This window comes from Anopheles merus, chromosome 2L (assembly GCF_017562075.2).
Source record: "Anopheles merus strain MAF chromosome 2L, AmerM5.1, whole genome shotgun sequence".
NCBI lineage: Eukaryota > Metazoa > Arthropoda > Insecta > Diptera > Culicidae > Anopheles > Anopheles merus.
The window spans coordinates 44,560,554-44,582,512 of NC_054083.1; the positions used below are offsets into that span (position 1 = coordinate 44,560,554).

The 21,959-nt window shown below is 50.2% G+C and overlaps 3 protein-coding genes across 5 annotated transcripts; 2 read left to right on the top strand and 1 right to left on the bottom strand.

The window, feature by feature from the left end:
• The first annotated feature begins 35 nt into the window (after window positions 1–35).
• LOC121592098 (IST1 homolog) lies at window positions 36–1,905 on the top strand. The gene is made up of 3 exons (XM_041913387.1): window positions 36–1,082; window positions 1,157–1,360; window positions 1,437–1,905. The coding sequence occupies exons 1-3, from the start codon at window positions 249–251 to the stop codon at window positions 1,620–1,622; spliced, it is 1,224 nt and encodes a 407-aa protein (XP_041769321.1). The 5' UTR covers window positions 36–248; the 3' UTR covers window positions 1,623–1,905.
• A 413-nt stretch (window positions 1,906–2,318) lies between these two features.
• On the top strand, window positions 2,319–11,542 carry LOC121592162. The gene is made up of 8 exons (XM_041913536.1): window positions 2,319–7,389; window positions 7,497–7,584; window positions 8,392–8,504; window positions 8,595–8,802; window positions 8,866–9,796; window positions 9,890–10,115; window positions 10,201–10,369; window positions 10,455–11,542. Exons 1-8 carry the CDS (start codon window positions 3,520–3,522, stop codon window positions 11,000–11,002), a joined length of 6,153 nt encoding a protein of 2,050 aa, XP_041769470.1. The 5' UTR covers window positions 2,319–3,519; the 3' UTR covers window positions 11,003–11,542.
• Window positions 11,543–12,869: 1,327 nt separating this feature from the next.
• LOC121593495 (radial spoke head protein 3 homolog) lies at window positions 12,870–21,294 on the bottom strand. Of its 3 annotated transcripts, XM_041915868.1 has the most exons (8): window positions 21,177–21,293; window positions 20,177–20,980; window positions 18,940–19,385; window positions 15,919–16,042; window positions 15,432–15,506; window positions 14,093–14,251; window positions 13,443–14,019; window positions 12,870–13,355 (listed from the first exon to the last, which is right to left on the bottom strand). In XM_041915868.1, exons 2-8 carry the CDS (start codon window positions 20,711–20,713, stop codon window positions 13,108–13,110), a joined length of 2,166 nt encoding a protein of 721 aa, XP_041771802.1. In that variant the 5' UTR covers window positions 20,714–20,980; window positions 21,177–21,293; the 3' UTR covers window positions 12,870–13,107. The 3 variants fall into 3 exon arrangements, with proteins under 3 accessions (XP_041771802.1, XP_041771801.1, XP_041771803.1); XM_041915867.1 differs by having other exon boundaries at window positions 20,177–21,294; XM_041915869.1 differs by lacking the exon at window positions 15,432–15,506 and having other exon boundaries at window positions 20,177–21,292.
• Between the last annotated feature and the right edge of the window lie 665 nt (window positions 21,295–21,959).

Here is a 21,959-nt window from a genome sequence, read left to right on the forward strand (position 1 = left end):
TGCTGCGGTTCGGCACCCTGCGAAATGTCAACCTGTGTGCTGCTCGGGTACGTCCCGGTGAAAATGCTACGTGTCTGGCTGTCTGTCAAACGCCAACTGTCAAAAGCGAAACGCAACAAAAACAAAGACGCAGTGACTCATTTCCACGGAGCAAGAGAGGGGAGAAAAACATTGTCCTTCCAGCGCAGCCCTCATTTACCTCAAAAGTTGCTAATTAAAGTGTCTGTGGCTGTTGCCTATCTTCGACCATGTTCTCCAGCGCGCCCAACTACACGAAGCTGAAGACGAACCTGCGGCTGGCGCTGAATCGCCTCAAGCTGCTGGAGAAGAAAAAAACGGAACTGGCCCAGAAGGCGCGGAAGGAGATCGCGGACTATCTGGTCGCGGGCAAGCCCGAACGGGCCCGCATCCGGGTCGAGCACATCATCCGCGAGGACTACCTGGTGGAGGCGATGGAGATCGTGGAAATGTACTGTGATTTGATACTGGCCCGCTTCGGGCTGGTCACGCAGATGAAGGAGCTGGACGAGGGCATCGAGGAGGCGGTGAGCAGCATCATCTGGGTGGCGCCGCGCCTGCAGGCGGACGTGCAGGAGCTGAAGCTGTGCTCGGACATATTCACGCTGAAGTACGGCAAGCCGTACGCGGAGCAGGTGCGCGCCGCCATCCCGCCCCACAAGGTGTCGGACAAGCTGATGCACAAGCTGGCGATACAGGCCCCGCCGAAGCTGCTGGTGGAGAAGTATCTGATCGAGATAGCGAAGATCTTTAACGTCGAGTACGAGCCGGACCCGCTCGTGATGAAGGACGACCATTCGAGCATTATGGATGGGGAGATTGACGGTGCTGGCGGCGGCGGCGGCGGCGGCGGTGTGCTGATCGATCTGGCGGACAAGAACAATCTGGACGGCGGTTCCGGTGGCGCTTCCGGTGGCAGTGGATCGGGAAACCGAGGTGGTGGTGGCAGTGGTGGCAGCGGAGGTGGTGCAGTGACCTCTCCACCGAACGTAGGCTTTGTCGCGTATCCGCCAGCCATTCCACAGCTACCCGTCGTACCGCCGACCGTTCCGTTTCAGTATCCGGTAAGATTGGAGGGATGATTCATCGCATCGAGTAAACGTGATAATGATGCTTATCTTTGTTGAATCAATTGCAGGCTGGGCCGAGCGGTCAACATTTCGGTGCGGCTTCCGCACCACCACCGTTCAATTACAACATACCGCCCAACTCGTCGGAGAAGGAAGAGATTAAGGATTTGAACATAAATTCCAGCTTTCTGAACGAAGAGCGAGGCGCAACAGGCGATGCCAGCGGTCCACCACCGTCCTATTCCTCGCTCAGTCCGGATGATAACATGCAGGTAAGTTTAATACGTTTTCTTTTGGGGCACAGTTAATCTAAACACTACTGTAATTGATTTTTCTTTCACTTTTCAGAACTCGACCAAACCGAAACCTCAACCCCGGTCCAAGTTCTCGCCAGAGCTAAACTTCCCGCCCTTGCCGAACGTGCCGCTGGATCTGCCGGACATACCGGACGGTGACGAAAACAAGAACGATAACGATGAGATCGATTTCGACGATCTGTCGCGCCGGTTTGAGGAGCTAAAACGGAAGAAGTAAAGTTCTTTATAGAGAGTTTGTGCCTATGCCAACAGCTTAGCGTTGGGCACGGCTGAGTGTGTCTCATAGCTTTACCGCTCGATCGGATCGCAAAGGGCAAATGTATGCGGGAAACGTTGGTACGCGCAGCAGGAAGTTACCGTACCCGGTTTGTTTATTTAGATGCTATATAATTTTGTCTGTATTGTTTTCCACCCCTCATTTATATGCTCTAATCAAATGTGAACAGAAATTATGTATTAATGATAAGCATGAATAAAGGACTAGTAAGGAGAAAGTTTAATTCGTGGTGTAATTAATGACCGATGAACCCGACATTAAAAGAACTGTTGTTATTTCAATTCTTTGATGAGAAATGTTTACACACTAACCATCGCGATACAGCACGCGTTTTTTTAATAGGGCGTTATAAAAGGCGTGTTGGTGCTCTTGCCCATTACAAAATAACATAACAGGTGCAATGATTTCAGCTACTGTTTAGTAACTTAACTTAAAATGCTTCATTTAATTCGAAACACAATTTTGTGTACGTCGTACTATGAAAACAAAGTTCATGCCATGATATTTCACCAACGGTCAATTCAAAATTGACTTCGAAGAAATCGACCAGCATTCGAGCTCGAATCCTGCTCACACATCCTGCTCGAAACAAAGTGACAGCTACACAAAAAGCGCTCACACACACACATACGTACACACGTACGCAAGAACGCACGTCTTGCAAGCCAAGTGAAAGCCACAATTGCTTAATTCTGCGGAAAAAATTGTGAATATTCATGCGTATGCTTACTAGGTAGTGTTGAATTCGGGTGATTTGGGCTGAAAAGTGTAAATACCACCGGACGGTGATGAAATACAGGTTAAATGTTGCTTTTACTTGCCAAGTGTGAGTGAATGTGTGTTTGCCAGTGGTCCCTTGCTAGCCGTGGTGGTCCCTCTACAGTTAGTGGTCCCACTAGCGTTCCCCCCTCCCGCTACCACCATCACCAGTGATCCCTTTTGTGATGGAATGATAGCAAATTGTGTATACAAACAAATAAAGGGGCTAGGGAAAAGCGTGAAAAGTGCGTAATTGAGCGTCGTGGAAAAGCCACCATAGGGCTCGTGGAAGCAGGGTGGAACAACGCTCGGGGAGAGGGAGCCACTGTTCACGCCTTGTTTCTGAGAGCAGTTCTCATAATTTGCGTTGAAAAGTTTGCTGTGCTCTCCTCCCTTGTCCCGGATGTGTGAAGTGTTGTGCGTGTGAGTGTACATATTAACATTCAACCGTTTGTCGCGTGTTAGTAAAGTGAAACAATAAAAGGGAAGAAAAACGATTGCTTCGCAGAATTTGTTCGACTCCTTTCTATTCCTTTGTGTGTGCCTGCGTGCGTGTATGTGTGTGTCAATCACTCCATTCCAGAGCGTCATCGCGAATGGCGGAGCTGCTAGTTGCTGGTTCGGCCGCCAGAGGGCATCGTGGTGTGGAGCTGTCAGTTTGCGTGTTGTCCCGTTTGCTGGCTCCCGTCGGACGTCCGTCGTTCGTAGAAGAATGAGGATTTGGTGGCTGTGATAGAGAGAAGAAAAAAAAAAGCCGTGTCGCAAGTAGTTTTAGGCCTACATCAGCCGGGTGAATTGTTTTGAACTGGAAATCACCCTTCCAACGTTTTATGCTGCCAACGATTTTGTAAAGAAAAAAAAAGTTTGTTTTACCATACCCGATTGTTAGATAGTTTGTGAGTTGAAGTGTAGCAGTGTAAGAGCACCACCGAAACAATGGAACATGTTAGAGCGTGAGTGTGTGGCGGGGCGAAAGGGGAGCCGCCATCGACGAGATTGTTGTGTTGCGTGAAAACGGAATTGTGCCGAGCAGCAGTTTGAAAAAGGCCAGCTGTTGGTCGCTGTTGGCGTTCGTAAGATGGCACAATACTATGAGATTGTACAGCAGGACGAACTAAAGAATGCCTACCAGCAGATAAATATTGACAACGGAATCCAGCTGGTGATGGGCGACGATGTACAGTTTGGCTCGCAGCAAGTGATTCTTTCGCAGGAGCAACCGAATGAAGTGCAGCTGATCGGTGGCGTCTATCAAACAGCGCACCAAATTCCTCAACAGCAGCAGCAGCAGCAGCAGCAGCAGCAGCATCACCAGCAGCATATACAGGACGCAAACTATCTTGGACAGGCGAACACGTCCATGGTTGCAGACACGTACATGCAGTCGCCTATGGCCACCCAGCAAACACAGCTCCAGCATCAGCAACAGCAGCAGCAGCAGCAGCAACCCCCTCTCCAACAGCAGCAGCAGCAAATTTACTACACTGACGAAAGCACCGGGCAGCTTGTCCAGGCGTCGAATATTTTACCGCAAGAACCCTTACTCGATCCGCAGCAAACGCTGCATGTGATGCAAACGGCTTCGGAACAGCAGCTACATCAGCCACAGCAGCAGCAGCAGCAGCAAATTCTGCACCAACAATTGACGCCGCCGCCCCAGCAGCAGCAACAGCAGCAACAGCATCAATCGCCTGTACAGCAACAGCAAATCACGCACCATCCAGTGGTGCAGGTTGTGCAGGGAATACAGCGCCACGGCCAGCAGCACATCATAATCCGGCAAACGGATCAATCAAAGGCCCTGCAAGGGGGCTTGCAGCAGACACAGCAGCAGCAGCATATACTCACCCACCAGCAGCCGACCCAGGTGATACTTCAATCCCAGGGCACGTCACAGCTGATCCAACGGCAGCAGCAGCAGCAACAGCAGCAGCAGCAGCCACAACAGCAGCAACAAACTGACCAGTCCAACGCGCAGCACATTATATACGATCAGATTTCTTTGCAATCCCAACAGCAGCCACAGCAGCAACAGCAGCAGCAGCAGATCGTTTCACTGTCGACGATTCATCAAACAGGAGGTGGTCCCGTTCAGCAGCAACAGCAGCAACAGCAGCAACAGCCACAACAGCAGCAGCAGCATCATCAGCAGCCGAAGCCTTCCCAGCCACAAATTACACAGATCCAACTGCAACAACTACCACAACAGCAGCAGCAACGTGTGTTTAGCAAGGGCGCTTTAACGCTCACTGCGCAGCAACATCAGCAGCTGTTCCCGCAGCAGCAGCTCCATCCAGGTGCACCCCGCCACTGTATCCTAGTAACGAAAACGGGCAATCAGCAACACATTGGTGGTACACAGATTGTGCTCAATCAGCAGCAGCAGCAGCAGCAGCAACCGATCCAGATGCAAAGCAACGTGGTACAGCAATCGGCCATGCTGACCACCCAGCAGCAACAACCCGTTCAGCAGCAGCAGCAGCAGCAGGCGCTAAAACAGGATGGACAGCAACAGCAGCAGCAGACGCAAACTACGGTCGCTGCAGCGCAGTTGGCCCAATCCGCTGTGCCGAAAGCGGGCACTGCCGACTCGCTGCTTCGCCCCCGATTGACGCGTCCACGTGGGGCGAAATCGACTGCCCCTCGGCAACCGCGCGCCAACATGGCCACGGTGAACGCGGTGCAGATGCGCGGACCACGACCACCGACGACGACACAGATCATTACGACACAGATACGCGCACCGGCCCAGCTCGCGACGTCGGTTAGCGGTGGGGCAGTGAACGCACAGCAGTCGGCACAGCAGCAAACCGCCGTTTATCAAGGCATCACGGCACGGAACGTAATGGTTGGGAATACGCGCGCCAAGCTCCTGACGATTAACCGAACACCGCAGGCGGGAGGTCTTGCCACGTACCAAAACCCACCGCCACGGCTAGCGGTCATGCATCGTACCAACCCGGTCCCAACGTCGGGACAAACTTCTATTCCCATTTCTCAACAGCAACAGCAGTCACAGCAGCAACAAATGCAACCGCAATTGCTACAGGTCAGTTTGGCATCGATCGTGCAGCAACCGAACAGTACAACTGGCACGCCAGTGACAGCAGTGTCGACCGCGACCGGCACAGCACCGGCTACGGGCGGGACAGCTACTGCGGTCGTCCATCCGTACAATGTGGGCAAACCGGCGGTGGTGGTGAAAACGGAACCGGAAGCTGCTACATCTGAGAGCGGCTCGGGTGAGATGATCGACCTGGAGGATAGCATTAAGGCTGCTGTACTGCCCCGGCGGGCCGGCACTGATGAGGTTGGTTCGAGCGGCACCGGAACTCTCTCCATTGCCGGAACGTCCGGGCCGATCTACACCATTCACACCCAGCAGCCGACAATGCAGCACCACCAGCAGCAGCAGCAGCAGCAACGGGTCGCCACCACCAACGGTCTGTCCTTTGTTACGAACGATCCGAACAGTTTGATTCACCTCGCCAACGGTCAAACGGTGACGTCGGCCCAGTTTCGCACATTCCAAGAGAAGCAGCAACAGCGGCAGCAGGAAGCTTTCCGGGGCGGCTTCAGCCAGCAGGGTCGCGGCCGTGCCCCGCAGCGTGGCATGATGATCCGCCAGCGGGGTGGAGCCGTCGGCCGCCAGATGGTAGCGATACAGGCGCCCCAAGGACAGCCGACAATGATGGCAACGTCCGCGCCGCAGATCACGCTTCCGCAGGGCCCGATCCACATCTCCGCGGCGCAGGTGCTGCAGAATCAGGGCATGGTGCAGCCGGCCACCCAGCTGCAGCTGCAAACCGGCACGCTGCAGCAGGTGACGCCCACCACTACCCTCCGGCAGGTGCAAACGATCGGGCCGCAGACGGGCGAGACGGAGTTTCGCGAGAGCGCCCGGATGCTGGTTATCCTGCAGAGTGGCGAGCAGCGGCTGATCACGTTCACCCTGCCGAAGGAAAGCTGCACCGTGCAGGATCTGCTCGAGCAGGTGCAGGTGCAGTACTCGCCGGACAGCAACATACAATGCATCTCGAACCCGGGCGGTGACGTCGACTACATCGTCACGGTTGGCATTGGCGAATCGGAAACGGCGGAAGTGATACGGCAGGCGGAAATTACGCTTCGCAGCCAGTTCCAGCTGAACAATCATTCGCATCAGTCGCAACCTATGTTGCAGCAGCAGCAGCAGCAACAGCAACAACAGCAGCAGCAGCAGCAACAGCAGCAGCAACAACAGCTGCAACAGCAGCAGCAACAGCAACAACAGACGATGATTCCACAAGCATGCGTTATTCAGCAGCCGCAAACAATGATGATTACCTTGCAATCACAGCAACCACAACAGCAACAGCAGCAGCAGCAGCATGTGATATCACGGTTTGCCGACTCGTACCGGCAAACGATATCGCTCGGCACACCGGTATCGATCGCTACCTCGTCCGGCACGATGCAATCGCTGCTGCAAACGACCACGCCGGAAACCGCGGGCCCAGAGGTGAAGCAAAAGCTGATCAAAGGCTTCCTGGCGGTGTGTGCCTCCTGCGGCTACACCGGGCTGGATCATGCCAAATGCCAGCGGTGCAAGCGGATCTTTACCGAGTCACCGCGCCGCATTCCGGAACCGGACAAGACGCCGGGTGCTGCCCTGACGCCGGGTGGCTCCCATCCACCGCCGCTCGTAACGTCCACGCCAATGAGCGGACCGATGCGGAACAAGTACGACATCTACGCGAAGAAGCAAGCGATGAACACGGTACTGTTGCGGTCCGGCCGGGGCAGCTCGGCACGGTCCGGGCGGGGCCGAGGCGGCCGGGCAAGCGTGGCGACCAAGTATCCGGACGTCGATCCGCCCGTGTTTACGCTGAGCAGCGACGACGAGGAGACGTCGACGAGCGAGCGCTCGAAAACGCTCTACAAAACAGCGGTAAATAGTTCCTCGAAGGTACGGGTTCGTTGCAATCGGGGGTGTGGGGTATGCTATAATGGACGGTTTTTGAGTTCTTACCTAATTTTGCATTGTTCTCTTTGGTGCTCTTCAATCTTCATTAGGCAAATGCTTCGTCACAGTCCATTAAGCGGGATCCGTTGCCATGTGAACCAACAAACAGTGAGGCTGACACGAGCGCCGTCGTAAATGGTAAGTGTATAATACATGTTTTTCTGAAACTCAATTTATTGGCAATTTTTTTCTAAAATTAAAAATATAGTAAACAATGTTTTAAACCCCTTTTTGCCGCAAAATACCAAACCCTTGCCCGGTGAGCGGTTAATTTTAAAAGTGACTGCTTCGAGCGCCATCTAGTAGACGTTTTGGTAGGCTGTTCCGTGCAGCCCGGTGAAAAAAACTCACCTCGCCATAGCTGTCAAATGCGACGGATGAAAATCTGACAGCGAGCAATGAAAGCCGTAATGGCGTGTCCGGCTGTGCTAAACTAGACAGCGAAAGGGAAGAAAAACTCACGTTTTCGAGATTGCTGCACAAGTGCACGACAATGAAGATTGTTTCAGCTGTCGCGTGAAACAAAGTAAAATTTAGCGTGTATCGCACCGTATTGTAGTGAGCGTACAGCACTCCCCACATAAGCAGAAGTTACCGTCCGCAATTTAGTTTCGCTCTGTCGGTCGGTGTCGGCTCGGAAGAAAAGGCAAAGACGCGCCGCGTTGAACATTGGTTGCTTTTTTGCGGTTTGTTATACGGTGAAACCCCACGGCACGATTGGTCTGTACAACGGGAAAGCCTCGCCTAGCTGGATCGACATGGTGGATAGATGTAAGCCTGCCCGAGCTGGGCGTATGTTGATAGAAACAGTAGCGGAATCAACAGACACACGCATGGGGTCACGTTGAACTGCCGCGGCTTTGGACAGAAATGTTCATTTTCGGCTACTGCCAATGGATCGATTTGTAAATGTGTTCGACTCTGTGTTCCCTTTTTCTTCCGCAGACAAGCCTCGGTTGGACATCACGGACGTGAAGAACCTGCCCGATGGGCAGATAACACAAATAGATTGCAGCACCATACGGGTGGGCACGCTCAAGTATGAGGCGAATGAAAAGGTAAACATTCAGTCTGTTTCTAACTGCTGGCTGGGCCACTGTAACGACGTTTTACCCTTTTCTCAATGTTCTATCCCCGTGCCGCTGCAGGTTACGATTTCCTCCAAGGGCGTCCGCATTGTGGCACCGAATGTGAAGCGCCCGACCGAGTTCGTCAGCTTGGATCTGCAAATGAACGAGATGAAGAAGGTGCTCACTCACTTCTCCAAGGGATTGAACGTGATATTTTTGTACACGAACATTTCCGGCGGCGCATACGTGCGCAAGCACCTCGAGATGGATCCCAGCTCGGATAAACGTAAGTTCCGGAAAGAAGGTAAGAAATAAAATCAGCCACTCATACGCTTTTTTGCGCTTCCAGTGCCCTGTTTCCGCCCCGAAATTGCTTCAAACGATCTAACCAAGCGCATCATCCTGCTGGTGGACAGCATTAGCGAGGAAGCAAAGTCCATCATAAAGAACATCTTCCACCCGGATCTGCTCGAGGAGATCAGTATTCGCGATGCGAAGGAGCTGATCCTGCGCTGTTCATCGAGCCGCTCGTCCAATACGTCCAGCGCCGCGAACGCGCTGGTCGATGCGAACGGGTCCGGTTCGAACGATACGAACGATTCGCTGGAAATTCGCACGATACTGATCTATCCGCCCGGCCCGGGCGGCATTACGATCAACACGGAGGATTACCTGTGTCTGGCGAAGGATCAGTACTTGAACGACATCATCATCGACTTCTACCTGAACTACCTGAAGCTGGAAATGCTCGACGACGGGGAGCGCCAGAGTGTGCACATCTTCAGCACGTTCTTCTACAACCGGCTCACCACGCTCACGACCCGGCAGAGGGGGCCGCCCGGCGACAGGGGCGACGTGCGGTTGTCGGCGGCCCAGAAGCGGCACGCGCGCGTCGCCAACTGGACGAAGAAGGATAACATCTTCGACAAGAAGTACATCGTCATTCCAATCAACGAGCAGTCGCACTGGTTCCTCGCCATCATCTGCTTCCCCGGGCTGGACGGCCCGGTCACGGCGAGCAACAACGCACCGGCACCGACCGTGTCGACCGTGGCGAAACCGAAGCCGAAAAGTGCACCACGCTCGAAGCGCAATCTGACGATGCAGATCGGCAGCACGACGATAACGCCCGTGTCGAAGCGCGAGATCGAATCGATCCACCTGGCGGACGATGACATGTGCGAGCGGGACGAAGCGGACGGGGACGAGAGCGAGCTGGCGACCGATGCGGAGGACAGCGACGACGAACCGTCCGACGATGGTCGGCCACCGATCAAGCAGTAAGTGTGTGGAGAGGAGGGAGAGGGTTGGCCGTTGTCGAAAATGGCATTTTTGTTGTTTGGCAAAAACTGACCGTTTGTTGTTGTTTACAGACCGTGTATCTTAATTTTCGATTCGCTGACCGGAGCGTCCAGGAGCCGGGTGGTGGCCACACTGCGCGACTACCTGACGTGCGAGTACCGGGCCAAGATGCCGGACAAGCCAGCAAAACAGTTCAACAAGCTCAACATGCCCGGCCATTGCGTGAAGGTACCGCAGCAGAACAACTACACCGACTGCGGCCTGTATCTGTTACAGTACGTGGAGCACTTTTTCCTGGTAAGTAAGAGCGGCAGTTTAACAGCTACGATTGCAGCAATCCACTAAACGATTTTTTGCTGCCTTCACTCGCTTCTCCCCACAGGATCCAATCCTGGACTACCATCTTCCGATAAAGCAGCTGCAGGATTGGTTCGAAACCATCACGGTGACGAAAAAGCGCGAAGACATTTCCAACCTCATCAAAGAGTTGATCGATAAACATGACCCCAGTGCGCCGCCGTTGCCATCGATCGAGCTACCTACGCTAAATGGTAAGGGCGTGTGCGTGAGTTGTGAATGAATTGAACGAATCGAATGAACTGAATAATCGAATTATCTCGCCCCCACCCACTGTAGGTAAATTGATAATCGATCCCGACGACAGCCTAAACGATGCCGAGTTCGAGGAGGAGGAGATGGAACACGATGAAGAGTTTGTCAGTGCGTTCGACATGACGCCCGACACGGATGAGCAGCTTTCCTCGCCGGCCAAGGGGACCGACGGAAAGGCCGCCGATACTATCATTACCAGCAGCCCGACCGTCAAACCGATCGGTTCGAAGAAAATCATTAACTTTAAGCGCTTAGGCGGCCAGTCGCTGATAAACCGGTCGTCGTCCAGCGGTAACAACCTGCAGGACGGTGGCACCAGCTCCACGGAGGGAGGAACAACTAAAGCAGCAACTTCCTCCTCCTCCTCCTCCACCACCTCCACGACCACTTCCAGCAGCAACAGCAGCAGTAGTAACAATAATAGTAATAGTGGGACGGGGAATACGAAACGGCTGCTGGATGGAAATGGCAGCAAGCTGGCGGGCAGCCAGCAGGACGGTAGCGTCCGGCAAAAGATACCCCGTCTCAGCAACGATAGTAGTGCGAGCAAGGTGGTAACGACACAGCTATAACGCCAGCCGGCTGAGAACGGTGAATAAAACTACTCAGCGAGTTACTATCACTGCTACTACTACTAGAACTACTAGAACTACCATTGCTACTACTACTACTACCACTACACCAGTACATATTTGCTATTGATATTCGAAGTTAAAAGTGCAGCATCAGTGATAAAGCTCGGTGGCACAAAATGTGTGTGCTGCAGTAAAACGTAATGCAAGTAAATTTCAATTCATTATAAAAGAGAAAATATGCTGAGATACGAACACGATGATGCTGTGGAACCTTAAGACATGTAGTAGCATTTAGAGACAATATTCATTTACCTTTTTCAATTTAGATTTTTTTTCTCTCGCTTTTTTGCCACTGTTTTCGAACTCTTATAATTTTCTTTATAATTTTGGTCGTTAGTTTTTTTGTTGTTGTTGGTTTAAACAGGCAAATAGCGCGAAAAGAAAACTGCCACAGGCACACGAAAACAGCTGTGAAGAAAAGGCTGCAATGACACACGCACACACACACTTCGCCGTGTCATGTATGGGTCGTTTTTGGATTTTGTTGTGATCGCTCCATTCGCCCCCTTGTAGCGAAGGAGGAGGAGGAGTGCGGTTTGCGGAAAGGGCTCTGTTTAGTTCAGGTAATTTCTGGCAGATGTCAGGTTTTAAGGCTAGGCGTGAAGCAGTTGAGGTTAGGGTGAACGGGGATAACGTTTCCCCGCGAGAGCCGGTCGTGCGTGCGTGCCGATCCGTTAGAGCTTAATACATGTGAATAACCTTAGATTTACGTACGTGGTAGTAAAACCCAATACAATTTTATCGATTGTGCACTAGCGCTGAATTATGTGAACTCTCTGTAGCGTGCAGGCGCTACGATAAATGGAAATAAAATTTTTGTTAATAATAAACTACTCGCACCCTTTGTGAAAACTACCCAGAAAGCCGGTTTGTTTATCATGTTCGTAAGTCCGGTTGCGGTTAATACATGGCATGGCAGCATTCATACATGGAAGGAAAGAGGCAGAATCTTGGAGATGTCTTCATCTTTTCTTTGTGCCATTCTTCTTAACGCCTCCATGTATGAATCGAAAGTAGACTATCGAGTAAGGGAATGAAAAACACCTGATGAAACAATTAAAGGAATCATCTAGTTGAATAAGCCAGTAATTTGGTAAATTCCTGCTAATAAAGAGGCCTTAAATATTAAACTTCATAATTAAGGTCTGTTGTGATGAGACAGTGCTGGAGAAACACACTGCAATTGGAATTAAAATGTGCTGATAAATATTTTATTTTTTTCTTATAAAGCTTCCTCATCACTAACAAATAGAGAAAGTACACAACAACAAAAAAAACGAAAAAAAAAAAATAATTTAAAAAAAATCTAATATTTTCTCATTCATACATGACATGAGTAGGGCACGTCATACATGGAATCAGCAGGCCGTACCGGAACCCCTAACCACACTTTTCAGCTGATAGGCCGTTCAATCTCCTGCTCATACATGGCATGTATGTGGCTAGTGACGTCAAGCAAGGAAGAAAATTATCAACATACAAAGCGCTGTCAAGCAAACGTCTTGCTCGAGCTGAACGGAAACGACCAGTGTGCGTGTGTTTATGTTTGTGGTAATGTGAAAAAATAACGTTTTATTTCGTACGGTGTAGGATGTGGGCTGTGTTTTGTTGTTAAATTGTGGATATGTTTAGCATATTTGGTTATCATATCATAACTTGTTCGTGTCGTTTTATGTGTTACAAGTGTCATCAGTTCTATCGTCATCGATTAAAGCCGGAGGAACGACGGAAGATAATCCTCCAGGTCCCGTTTGCCGATGAAGGGTAAGTAATTTAAATCAACCGAAAAAACCAGATATGGATAGGATGGACTGAAACAAAGAAGTAGTTTATTACACATTTCCAAAGATTCGTCAGCTAACAAGTAATGAGCTTTGTTGTTGCATTGCTTTGTGGTCCGATGCCAAGTCAGAATTTACCACACGCCACTGCAGCTGCTTTTTCCAGCATTGTGAACATTTTTCTTCTTCTTCTTCTTTTTACAGACAAATCGTTACACCATCCATGCCGCAACCAACGTCCAGCGCACACCAAACACCATATCACATTGCTTTCTCGGAATCACCGTTTTGAGCTTCCTGCTCCGCCGGCGCCGCTTCCTCTTCCGGCACCGCTTCTACCTGTTCCGGATCTTCGTCCGCTTCCTCGGCAACCGCCCCGGCAGCCTCCGGTTCGTCTTCCACCTCCTCGTCCGGATCCACCTCGTCGTACTGTGGCTGTTCGGCAGTGTCGCCTGCAGTGTCGCTCTGCAGCAGCTTCTTTTTGTGCAGCAAAATCTCTCGAATAATGTCTGAAATGCGGCACAGAGAAAGAGGGGGGGGGGGGGGGGGGGGGTTGATAAAGTCACGTTGAAAGGCCCAAACGGTCATCATCATACCCTCTAGCAGCGCGTTCGCATCGATCCACTGGCCAATCTCGTGGGCCACCTCCTTCGCCAGCCAGGGCGTAATCTGCCGCTCGAACTCGGCCCGATCCTTCTCCGTCTCGATCCGGTCGACGGCGGCCAGCACCTCGGGCACGATCTCGTCCAGCCGGCCCTGCAGCAGCTTCGCCGCGGTAATGCGCTCCTGCATCTCGCGGTCCAGATCGGCCGCAATCTTGTCCTGCAGGAAGCGCCGGTCCCGCTCGGTCCGTCGCTTCTGCTCCTCCTGCTCGAGCCGGCGCAGCTCGGCCAGTTCGGCCTCGCGCAGCGCCAGTATCTTCTGCTGCTGTTGCTTCATCTCGGCAATCTCTTCCTCGTGCAGCACCTCCACCAGCGCTTGTTCGAGTGTCCGGCTGACCAGCACCTCGATGATCGGCTGCACCTCGGTGTCGAAGTCGAACAGCTCGCCGTCAAGGATTTCGGTCGCCGCGTCACAGCCCGTCTTGGCCGGCACGTACGGGGGCGATGGGGCGCGGTGCAGGAACAGGTCCGTCTGGCAGCCGGCATCCAGCTCGGGCGGATGCAGGAAGAGCTGTTTGGATAAAGTAACCCAATTATGTATTGTTTCTTTTTTTTTTTATAGATATTTGCAGTGTTCGTAATACCTCCTCAAGATACTTCTCGGTCTGGACGGTTTCGTGCCGCCGGCCGCGAACCGGTGGCGGTGTACCGATGATGCCACGCTGGTTGCGCGAAACGTACTTCTTGCGCAGCAGCTGGCGGCGGCGCGCTTCGGCCTCCTTCTGCGTACCGTCGCCATCGCCCTGCGGAACACGGTAAAGCAAACAGTCAGGTGAGTGAATTCGTTCGGGAGAATAGTAAGAAAGTATGTAAGGAAGATTATTGCAAATTATTCGATGAAAATCTGTGATGAAAGAATGGTGTAAAAGTGCTTGATAAGAGTACCTTTTTTTACATGAAAATGGGTTGATCAGAGCGTTAGCAATAAGTGTGGTTATTTAAAAGGTCCTCTTAGTAATCGAGTGCCAGTAAACATGATTGGTTTTAATTTTTTTAAACTAATTTTTGGGACGAACTTTTTACACGACCCTAATAATGATCGTTTGAAAATAGAAGTAATATTGCACATTGGATCAATATTATAATCAACATTTTGTGAGGTATCATCGTGAAAACTACATTTCAATGTTCACTTTTACTCGATCACTAAATGGACCAGAACGTTGAGAAGTAAATTATTTATTATAATCAAAATATTTCTGGAAGTAAGGTGAAAGGACGTCTAACTAAAAGGATTTAAAAAACGAAAAAGATAAAAAACGAAAAAAAGGATTAGGAGTTTTGGATAAAGGGAGGACGGACAAACCACTAAACCAGTTGTTGGGTATTTTACAGGGATTATTTACATATTTAACATTGTCCAAGACAACTTTCGGAGTCATTATTCGTATGAAACAAGGGGACACTTGAATCTTAAGGTGTCCGATTTTATACATGGTACTTTGTTTCCTAACGAAAAAGGGTCGATTCGAATGGAATGAGAGCGAAAGAATACACAAAGCAAAGTGTAGCATGAGAAGAGCATTTTGAAAACAGCAGAACTAGTAGTTGTGGCAGGTGGCTAACTCTTGTATCAGGTGGGCTCTTTCTGGCAGCATTCAGTGGCGAACATCGTTTTGCAGTTTTTGCAAGGCGCAACGGAAAAAAAAAGTTCAACTATTAAAAAAAAAAAACAGGCTTGAGGCGTGAAAAAACGATTCGATTTTCCACTACGCGAAACTGTACAAGATGAAGAAGTACAAGTCGAAGAAGAAGAAGAAGAAAAAAACGGTGAGATGAAAGCAAAACGTCTTGTAAAGAAAGTGAACTAGAAGGGACTAGAAGATTAAACGTTAAACTGCGACCGATCACGATCGGGCCGGTGTTTTTGTTGTTGTTGTAGTGGCCGATCGTTAAATCGGTGACGATGGCGCACACACTCACCTTTCCTGATAGAAGACCAGCGTAACCGAAATACGGATTCCACCGGGGCATGTTAGGGAAGTTGTTAACATGGCCCTGAGCGGGGGGAAGGACATGAGATAACACGTAACGACCCGTGCGGGCGGTTTTAAGAGACAAAAGAAAGGAAAAAAGGGACACAAGGGGAAAGGATACGCCAGAAGAGAGAGAAAAAAAATGAAAGAAGAAAGTAACAAAAGACAGACAAAGAGAGACACAAAACAATGTAAAAAGGAAAATAGAAAAAGAGAGAGAGAGAGAGAAAGAGATAGAGAAAGGAGGATGAATTTTTAGCAAAAGAGGGGTTTTTAGTATTAGAAATCTACTCGTAAGGACACAATATAAAGCAATACTCTATTGAATATGGAACGCGCTTCAAAACAAGGCTTCAAACACAAACTTTACGTGTGTTGCGGTTTGCTTTGGAACAAAAATGGAACCATGAGGGGGTCGGGGAAGGTGGACTTACCACTTGCAAATTGCTCGTTGAGGTATAATTGCTGCCCCGGACGACACGTCGATCATGCATCACATTCTGATAGGCTCCATTTTGCTGCTGTTGCTGCTGCTGCTGTTGCTGCTGCTGTTGGTCTCTGTAGAAGAAGTGAAACAGTTATGAAAATCATTGCTTTTACATTCCCTTTTTTCTTCTATTTTTCCCCCCAACACGACCTTTTCGCCTTCCTTTGTAGGGGTTATTTTCTTTACGCAAACGATTACGCATCACGTTAGTGTGCGCCTACGCAAAACAACCACTCGAAAGGTGAATGCTCCCGGTTGGTTGGGCATTACGTGGATTTTTATGTATGTATGTGTGTGTGTGTGTGTGTGTGGGGGGGACTCAATTAGTGTAGGGGGGATGGGTTTGGGGCAGTTTGGAGTCCATCGTCCCGAATGACCCGCGAACGGTCACCAGCGGACGGAGAAGACGCGCTCGCTCGTTCGGTACCGATTTACATATAACGCAGTGTGGCAAGAACTTGAGCTGGGGTTTATTTGGGAGAGAGCAAGATATGGTTTTCAGCGCGGTAAATGTACAATATATAGACACGCGATACGCGCGGGGACATTGAGTTTGGGGGTAGAAGTTGAGGTATTTTTTTGGTGGGGAGAAAAGTCATCATACGAGTGCCGGGTGCGCCCTGCCAGCTAGCCAATCGATAAGACGTGGTGCTTTGGAGAGTGTCCGTTTTGCCAAATATTAAATTAAAATACACACTTTCTTCCATGTAGCTTTCGCCTTAATTAACGCAAAAAAAAATGGCAGAGCAATCTTATAAATCCACAGAACTGGTGAGGACCTAAAACAGGCACGATTGAAGCGAGTTCTCCCATAAATTACATCACCATATATAGAAGCAAAACAACCACGGTACGTGTAATTAGCCACATTAAACATGAAGCAATTAGAGAAGCAAATCGTTCCACTTCGTAAGTGTACACTCACCTAAGGTTGCGTTAATTACTTCACAACAAAATGAGTTCTAATCAGACTTCCCACCATAACACTCCGCAATAAGCCCACACATTTGCCCGTCTTTTCGCATTACTTGCGGTATAACAAGAGGGCTCCAGTTGGGTACCTTAACCCAATGATTTTCTTTTTAATTTCCAGCACTGCTACTGAAGTATGATGGAGTCGTACGTTCGGGATTGGTTTGGTTTGATTAGGTCGTTAACGGTTCTGCGATATGGCAGGTTCTAGGTTCACTAGGCCTATGGGCGGTGTAACTCAACGTTGTCACCAGAAACTATCGACCATTCACTAACAGCGTTGGAGCGCCAACAGAGTTTAATGACCATTAGTCACCCCTCCCTGGGAAGATATCGTATAGCGAGTCCCCTTCCCAAGCCAACGACCATTCGTTCGACCCGATTTCCTGAATCGCTCAACTGACCTACTGAAAAGGAAGGTGCTAAAGGGGGTGCATTGCATATCGGAGGAAAGTGGTTGAACATCATAGATACTTTGGTTATCTTTCGGTGGTTTTCCCTCCGTGTGTGTTCAGACAATAATGCTGGCGGTGCCTTACAAAAGGGCTAGACTTTAAAGGCTTCAGAGTACCGCATTCGCTTAGAAGTTTACGTCCCAACAGTGCTAGCTTGCCACATTACCTCGTCGGTGTTGTTGCATGCGGCGGCCAGTGTTCAGACTGTTTGTATCATCCTTTTTTATCACTCTAGCCTGGCCTCTAGTCGCATGACCCAGAAAGCGGACGCCCATTCCACGATGTTGTACGCTCCTCGTTTTCCCCCAGAGCGATGGAAGTGGAGTTGAGAACACTGTCCATATCTGGCAGGAAAGATCTCCGAAACGAAAGACTGCTTTCGGCAAGCCTATTTGTTTGTGGCACGTCTAGCCTCCAAGCTTCAAGCCTTGGAAATGGAATCGATTCCAGAGTTTCAATATCTAAACAAGGGCTCCCTGTTAGAGGGGTGGTTGGTGTTTGGCGCATCGATGGGTGATTAATTATTGAACGTTTAATCCACTAGCTATCGATTGGTGGGATAGATGGGATTGGAAATTCCGCCCGTAGGTCCTGCATAGCAAAAAAAAAGGTGACCTATTTCGGGATCGTGTGCTGTACTTGGTACTTGGGTTGGCGATTTAATTGGTTACATTTTTAGCTTCACTGGTGCGTATACAACTCTGTAGAACTATTCTGGAGAAGGGCCTCGCAGAGGGCCTGCCAGCGGCAAACTCCGAATGCAACTGAAGGTCGACACAGCATGTAAAGCATGTTGGCGCGCGGCCGATCGATGGACTGAGAGATTTGAATAATTTACCATAACAGCTTGAGCTGTAGTAAATCGAAATTGAATTCCTGTCGTTCAAGGACATCTCTTGTGTATGACCCTTAGAAGTTGGAATCATAATTGAAGTAAGTTTGAGAGTACTGCGGGTAACTTAGGCCTTAAAATAGTTGGTTTGTTACGGCTAAAACGTGTTTTGTTTTTGAAGTAACAAGAAATTGTTGATGGTAAAGGTACAGAAATACTATACTACTGCATAGAGGCTTCTCTATATGTGCCATACAGGTCACGCCATATGGCACGAGCCGAACTCCTGCCCTAGCTCAGTTAACCTCACAACCCCGGAGGCTATTGTGATGGCATATTTTTAATGTAGAATGAAAATTTATGCAAATTTTTAAACAACTTCAAACCCTTTCCCCCTCTATGGTACCATTTCTCTTGCGGCCACCGCACGTCATTCTATACAGGAAATAGTACCAAGGAGTTTCTAGTGCGAGAGTAAGAAAGAGAGTGACACGCAGCCTAGTGTAGTGTGTTTGTTTATTTTCCCTGTTGTTTTCGGTCCTTAAATATCCAACGCTTAAGGTAAGAGGTGTGTGTGAGTGTGGAGTAGTGAGAAAGTTCCTTAAATCATTAACGAACCAACTCGGTGGAAGTGGTTAACCTTGGGCAGGGTAATACTACGCCTTCTCCTCTATTTACAGGATAAAGTTTGAACCTCAAGCCAATTTACCTTGCCGGGCGTTGGTGTGGCCGCTGCTGCTGCTGGTGGTGGCCACTGTTGGCCACCATCGATTGCAGGTCCGCCACCGTCACCTTCCGGACGGTTTCCACCTCCCCGGCCGGCGGATGGGATATCCTTGGCGCAATCGGTTTCCCGTAATGGTGGCTGCCATGCTTGCAGACGTACTCGCCCGGATGGTTGTGGTTCGGATGATTGATGTCGTTGTTGTTGTTGTTGTTGTTGTTGCTGTTGTTGTGCTGGTGGTGTGGGTGGTGGTTGCTACTGAGGCTGGGTGCCGTCAGGATCCGGGGACGGCTCTCGAACGCGTACAGCCGTCGCTGGCTGGAGCCGGGCAGCAGGGCCGGCAGCTCTTTGGTCGGCTGCAGGAACACCCCCTTCGGGACGGTTGTGATGAAGAGGGGACGCTTTCTGGTGTGTACCTCCTGCGTGCTGCCCTGTGAAGTGGGTGAAGATTGAAGAAAGCCAGTGGTGGAGGTTTTTTTTTTGTTGTTTTCCGACAGGTTGACAGGTTCATTCCTTCATGTGTCCCTCCAAAGCGGTGGGAAAGTATCATTATCGTCACCCGAAAGTGATCTAGTCATGGAAGGAATGGGGGTCCCGCCTTAACATCCACTGCAATTAACCGCATGCAAAAGGACGACTTGCAATGGAAACTAACACACACACACAGAGAGACACAGATACCATCCGGTCAGTAGGTCAGCACTGCTGGGCAATTCATTATTTTCCAAGGGAGCTTTGGAGCTTTTAAAACATTTACAGTGGTGCACACACAGCCGTGTGTCTCCTTTAACAATTCCCGGCAGGTGTGGTGGAGGTCTTGTGGGACGGTGACGACGTAGGTCGACAAAATATCGACTTCCTGTTTTGCGTAATATCCTACCATTAGTTCCGATGGAACCGGGGTGATAAATTTCATATTTATTTCCTCACCAACACTGTCCATGTTGGTGTGTGCGTGGTAGAGAGTGGCCAAGAGTCCTTGAAATGCAGGACAAAAGCATTTTCACGCCGGCGGTACCACTGCTATTAGCGGCCACAAAAAGAGAGAGAGAGCGACGTGACGTGATGGAGCAATGGCGTTGATGAAGCAACCCATTCTTGTGGTTAGGATAGACCACGTCATTGCTAGACAATTGAATGGCATTTTTTGGGGGTCTTTTGTGACAGGACAGGGACATTAAAGTGAAATTTTGGAGATCTACCAATCTTGGAGAAAACCTACATTTTTAGACGATCGCTTCGACGAGTCGTTCTGCAGCTTTCTCAGCTTGGCGTCCAGCTCGCGGCTAAACTCATGCTGCTGGCCACGATGATGTGCATGAGGCTGCTGTTGCTGTTGCGTCGTCTTTTCGATCTCGATCGCACCACCCGGTGCGTAGTGTCCGTTGCCGCGTACTACCTGCTGCTGTTTCGCCGGATCACCACCACGATCACCAGCACGATCACCTTTACCGTGGCTGTTGTTGTTGTGCTGTGCGTTGTTTTCCTTATTTCGACCGTTCTGCCGACTCAGCTGTGTCTCGATCTCGTGCAGCAGCTTGTAGTCCGGGTTTGGCAGGTTGTGCACAATGTGCTGGCCCTCGATCACCTCGCGCTGGTCGCGGCCGTGTCGCAGCGGGCGTACGATCGCGTTCGGTTTGCCGAGGCTGCTCGCCCGGTACGAATGGTGGTCGCTCGAGACGATCGCAAACGCGGGACTCTCCAGCTCGACTAGTTCCTGCTGTTCCGGCGGCTGGTGGCGGGCCGACAGTGTAGGCATCTTTGGGTTTATTAAACTGGAATCGCTGTATTAAGCGCAATTACTGTACCGTGTGCCTAGTTAACTTGATTTGCCATGATTCGAGTTCCGCTTTGCTTGCATAATTTAACACATCCGGGTGGTACGGGAGCGGGTCGGGAGCTTCATTATTTAAGAAGGAGCGGCTAACACTTGGGCACACATGATTACACTTAATCGCGGAGGTTAACTTCACGAAAATTATTCACTACACCCATTGAACATCACATACAGATACACAAATGGCCACTGAAAGAAGGAAGTGAAGGAGACCTTTTTCACGACTGACCTATAGCTAGTTCCTTCTGGGAGGGTGAATTAAGGCAGCCGATGTTTAAATAACTTATCACTTGAAAGCGAACGAACGGAGGACTTGCTCCAAGGATTCACAACATGTTTTCGCGCGTACGGCTATTGCTACCGACGCTTGGTAGAGTTACTTTACCAATAATCACTGCACGCCATTGCTGTGTAGCATTAGCTCTCTGGGGTGTGTGTGGGTCCTAAGCAAATGGTCCACGACACAACAATCCAACCGCACTGGCCAACGATTCGAATACGAATGACCCACGGAAGAGAGCGAATCCTTACGCTATTCGCTCCAAAAGGCACTATGTGGTCAGTGTGTGTGTGTGTGGTGTTGTACATAGCCAAACGTTCTGGAATTTCCCTTTCCCATGGGTTCCTTTCGTCCACTCTTCGGTCCAGCAGGGAAATTGTGGAGGATTTTCCCTTTCTGGCTAGTGCTATTTGCTCGCCATCGTATGCTTTCGCTTTTCATCAGCACTTCACGATCTGTTGGCGCAGCAGGCTTCAGCAGAGAAGAGGTTGGGTCAGGCTAGTGGAGTAGTAGTAGTAGCAGTAGTCCATTAGAGGTTCCCCGAAGCCGAGCGATGGCCACATACTCTCGTGCGTATGTGTGTTCGTGCGCTGGTCTTCCGACCACTTCGCTCCGCTCCGAATGGCAAGTTCGCGTGTGTCCGTTTGTCGGTCCGCAACGATAAACCGCTTCGCCCCTTCCCCCAGTGTGCTGTAGAACAGCTCCCAAAAGGACCGGCGTTTTGTAGCGGTCAACGAATGTTTATATGGGCAGCTCGCTATATAATTACGAACTCTCGGCTGTCATTCCTGTCCGCCCTGTCAAGCCGAAGAAGCAAAACGGATTAAAAGAAGTTTGGCAGGATTAGGAACCACCGTGCTTGGTTAGAAGCTGTATCGATCCAAGTAC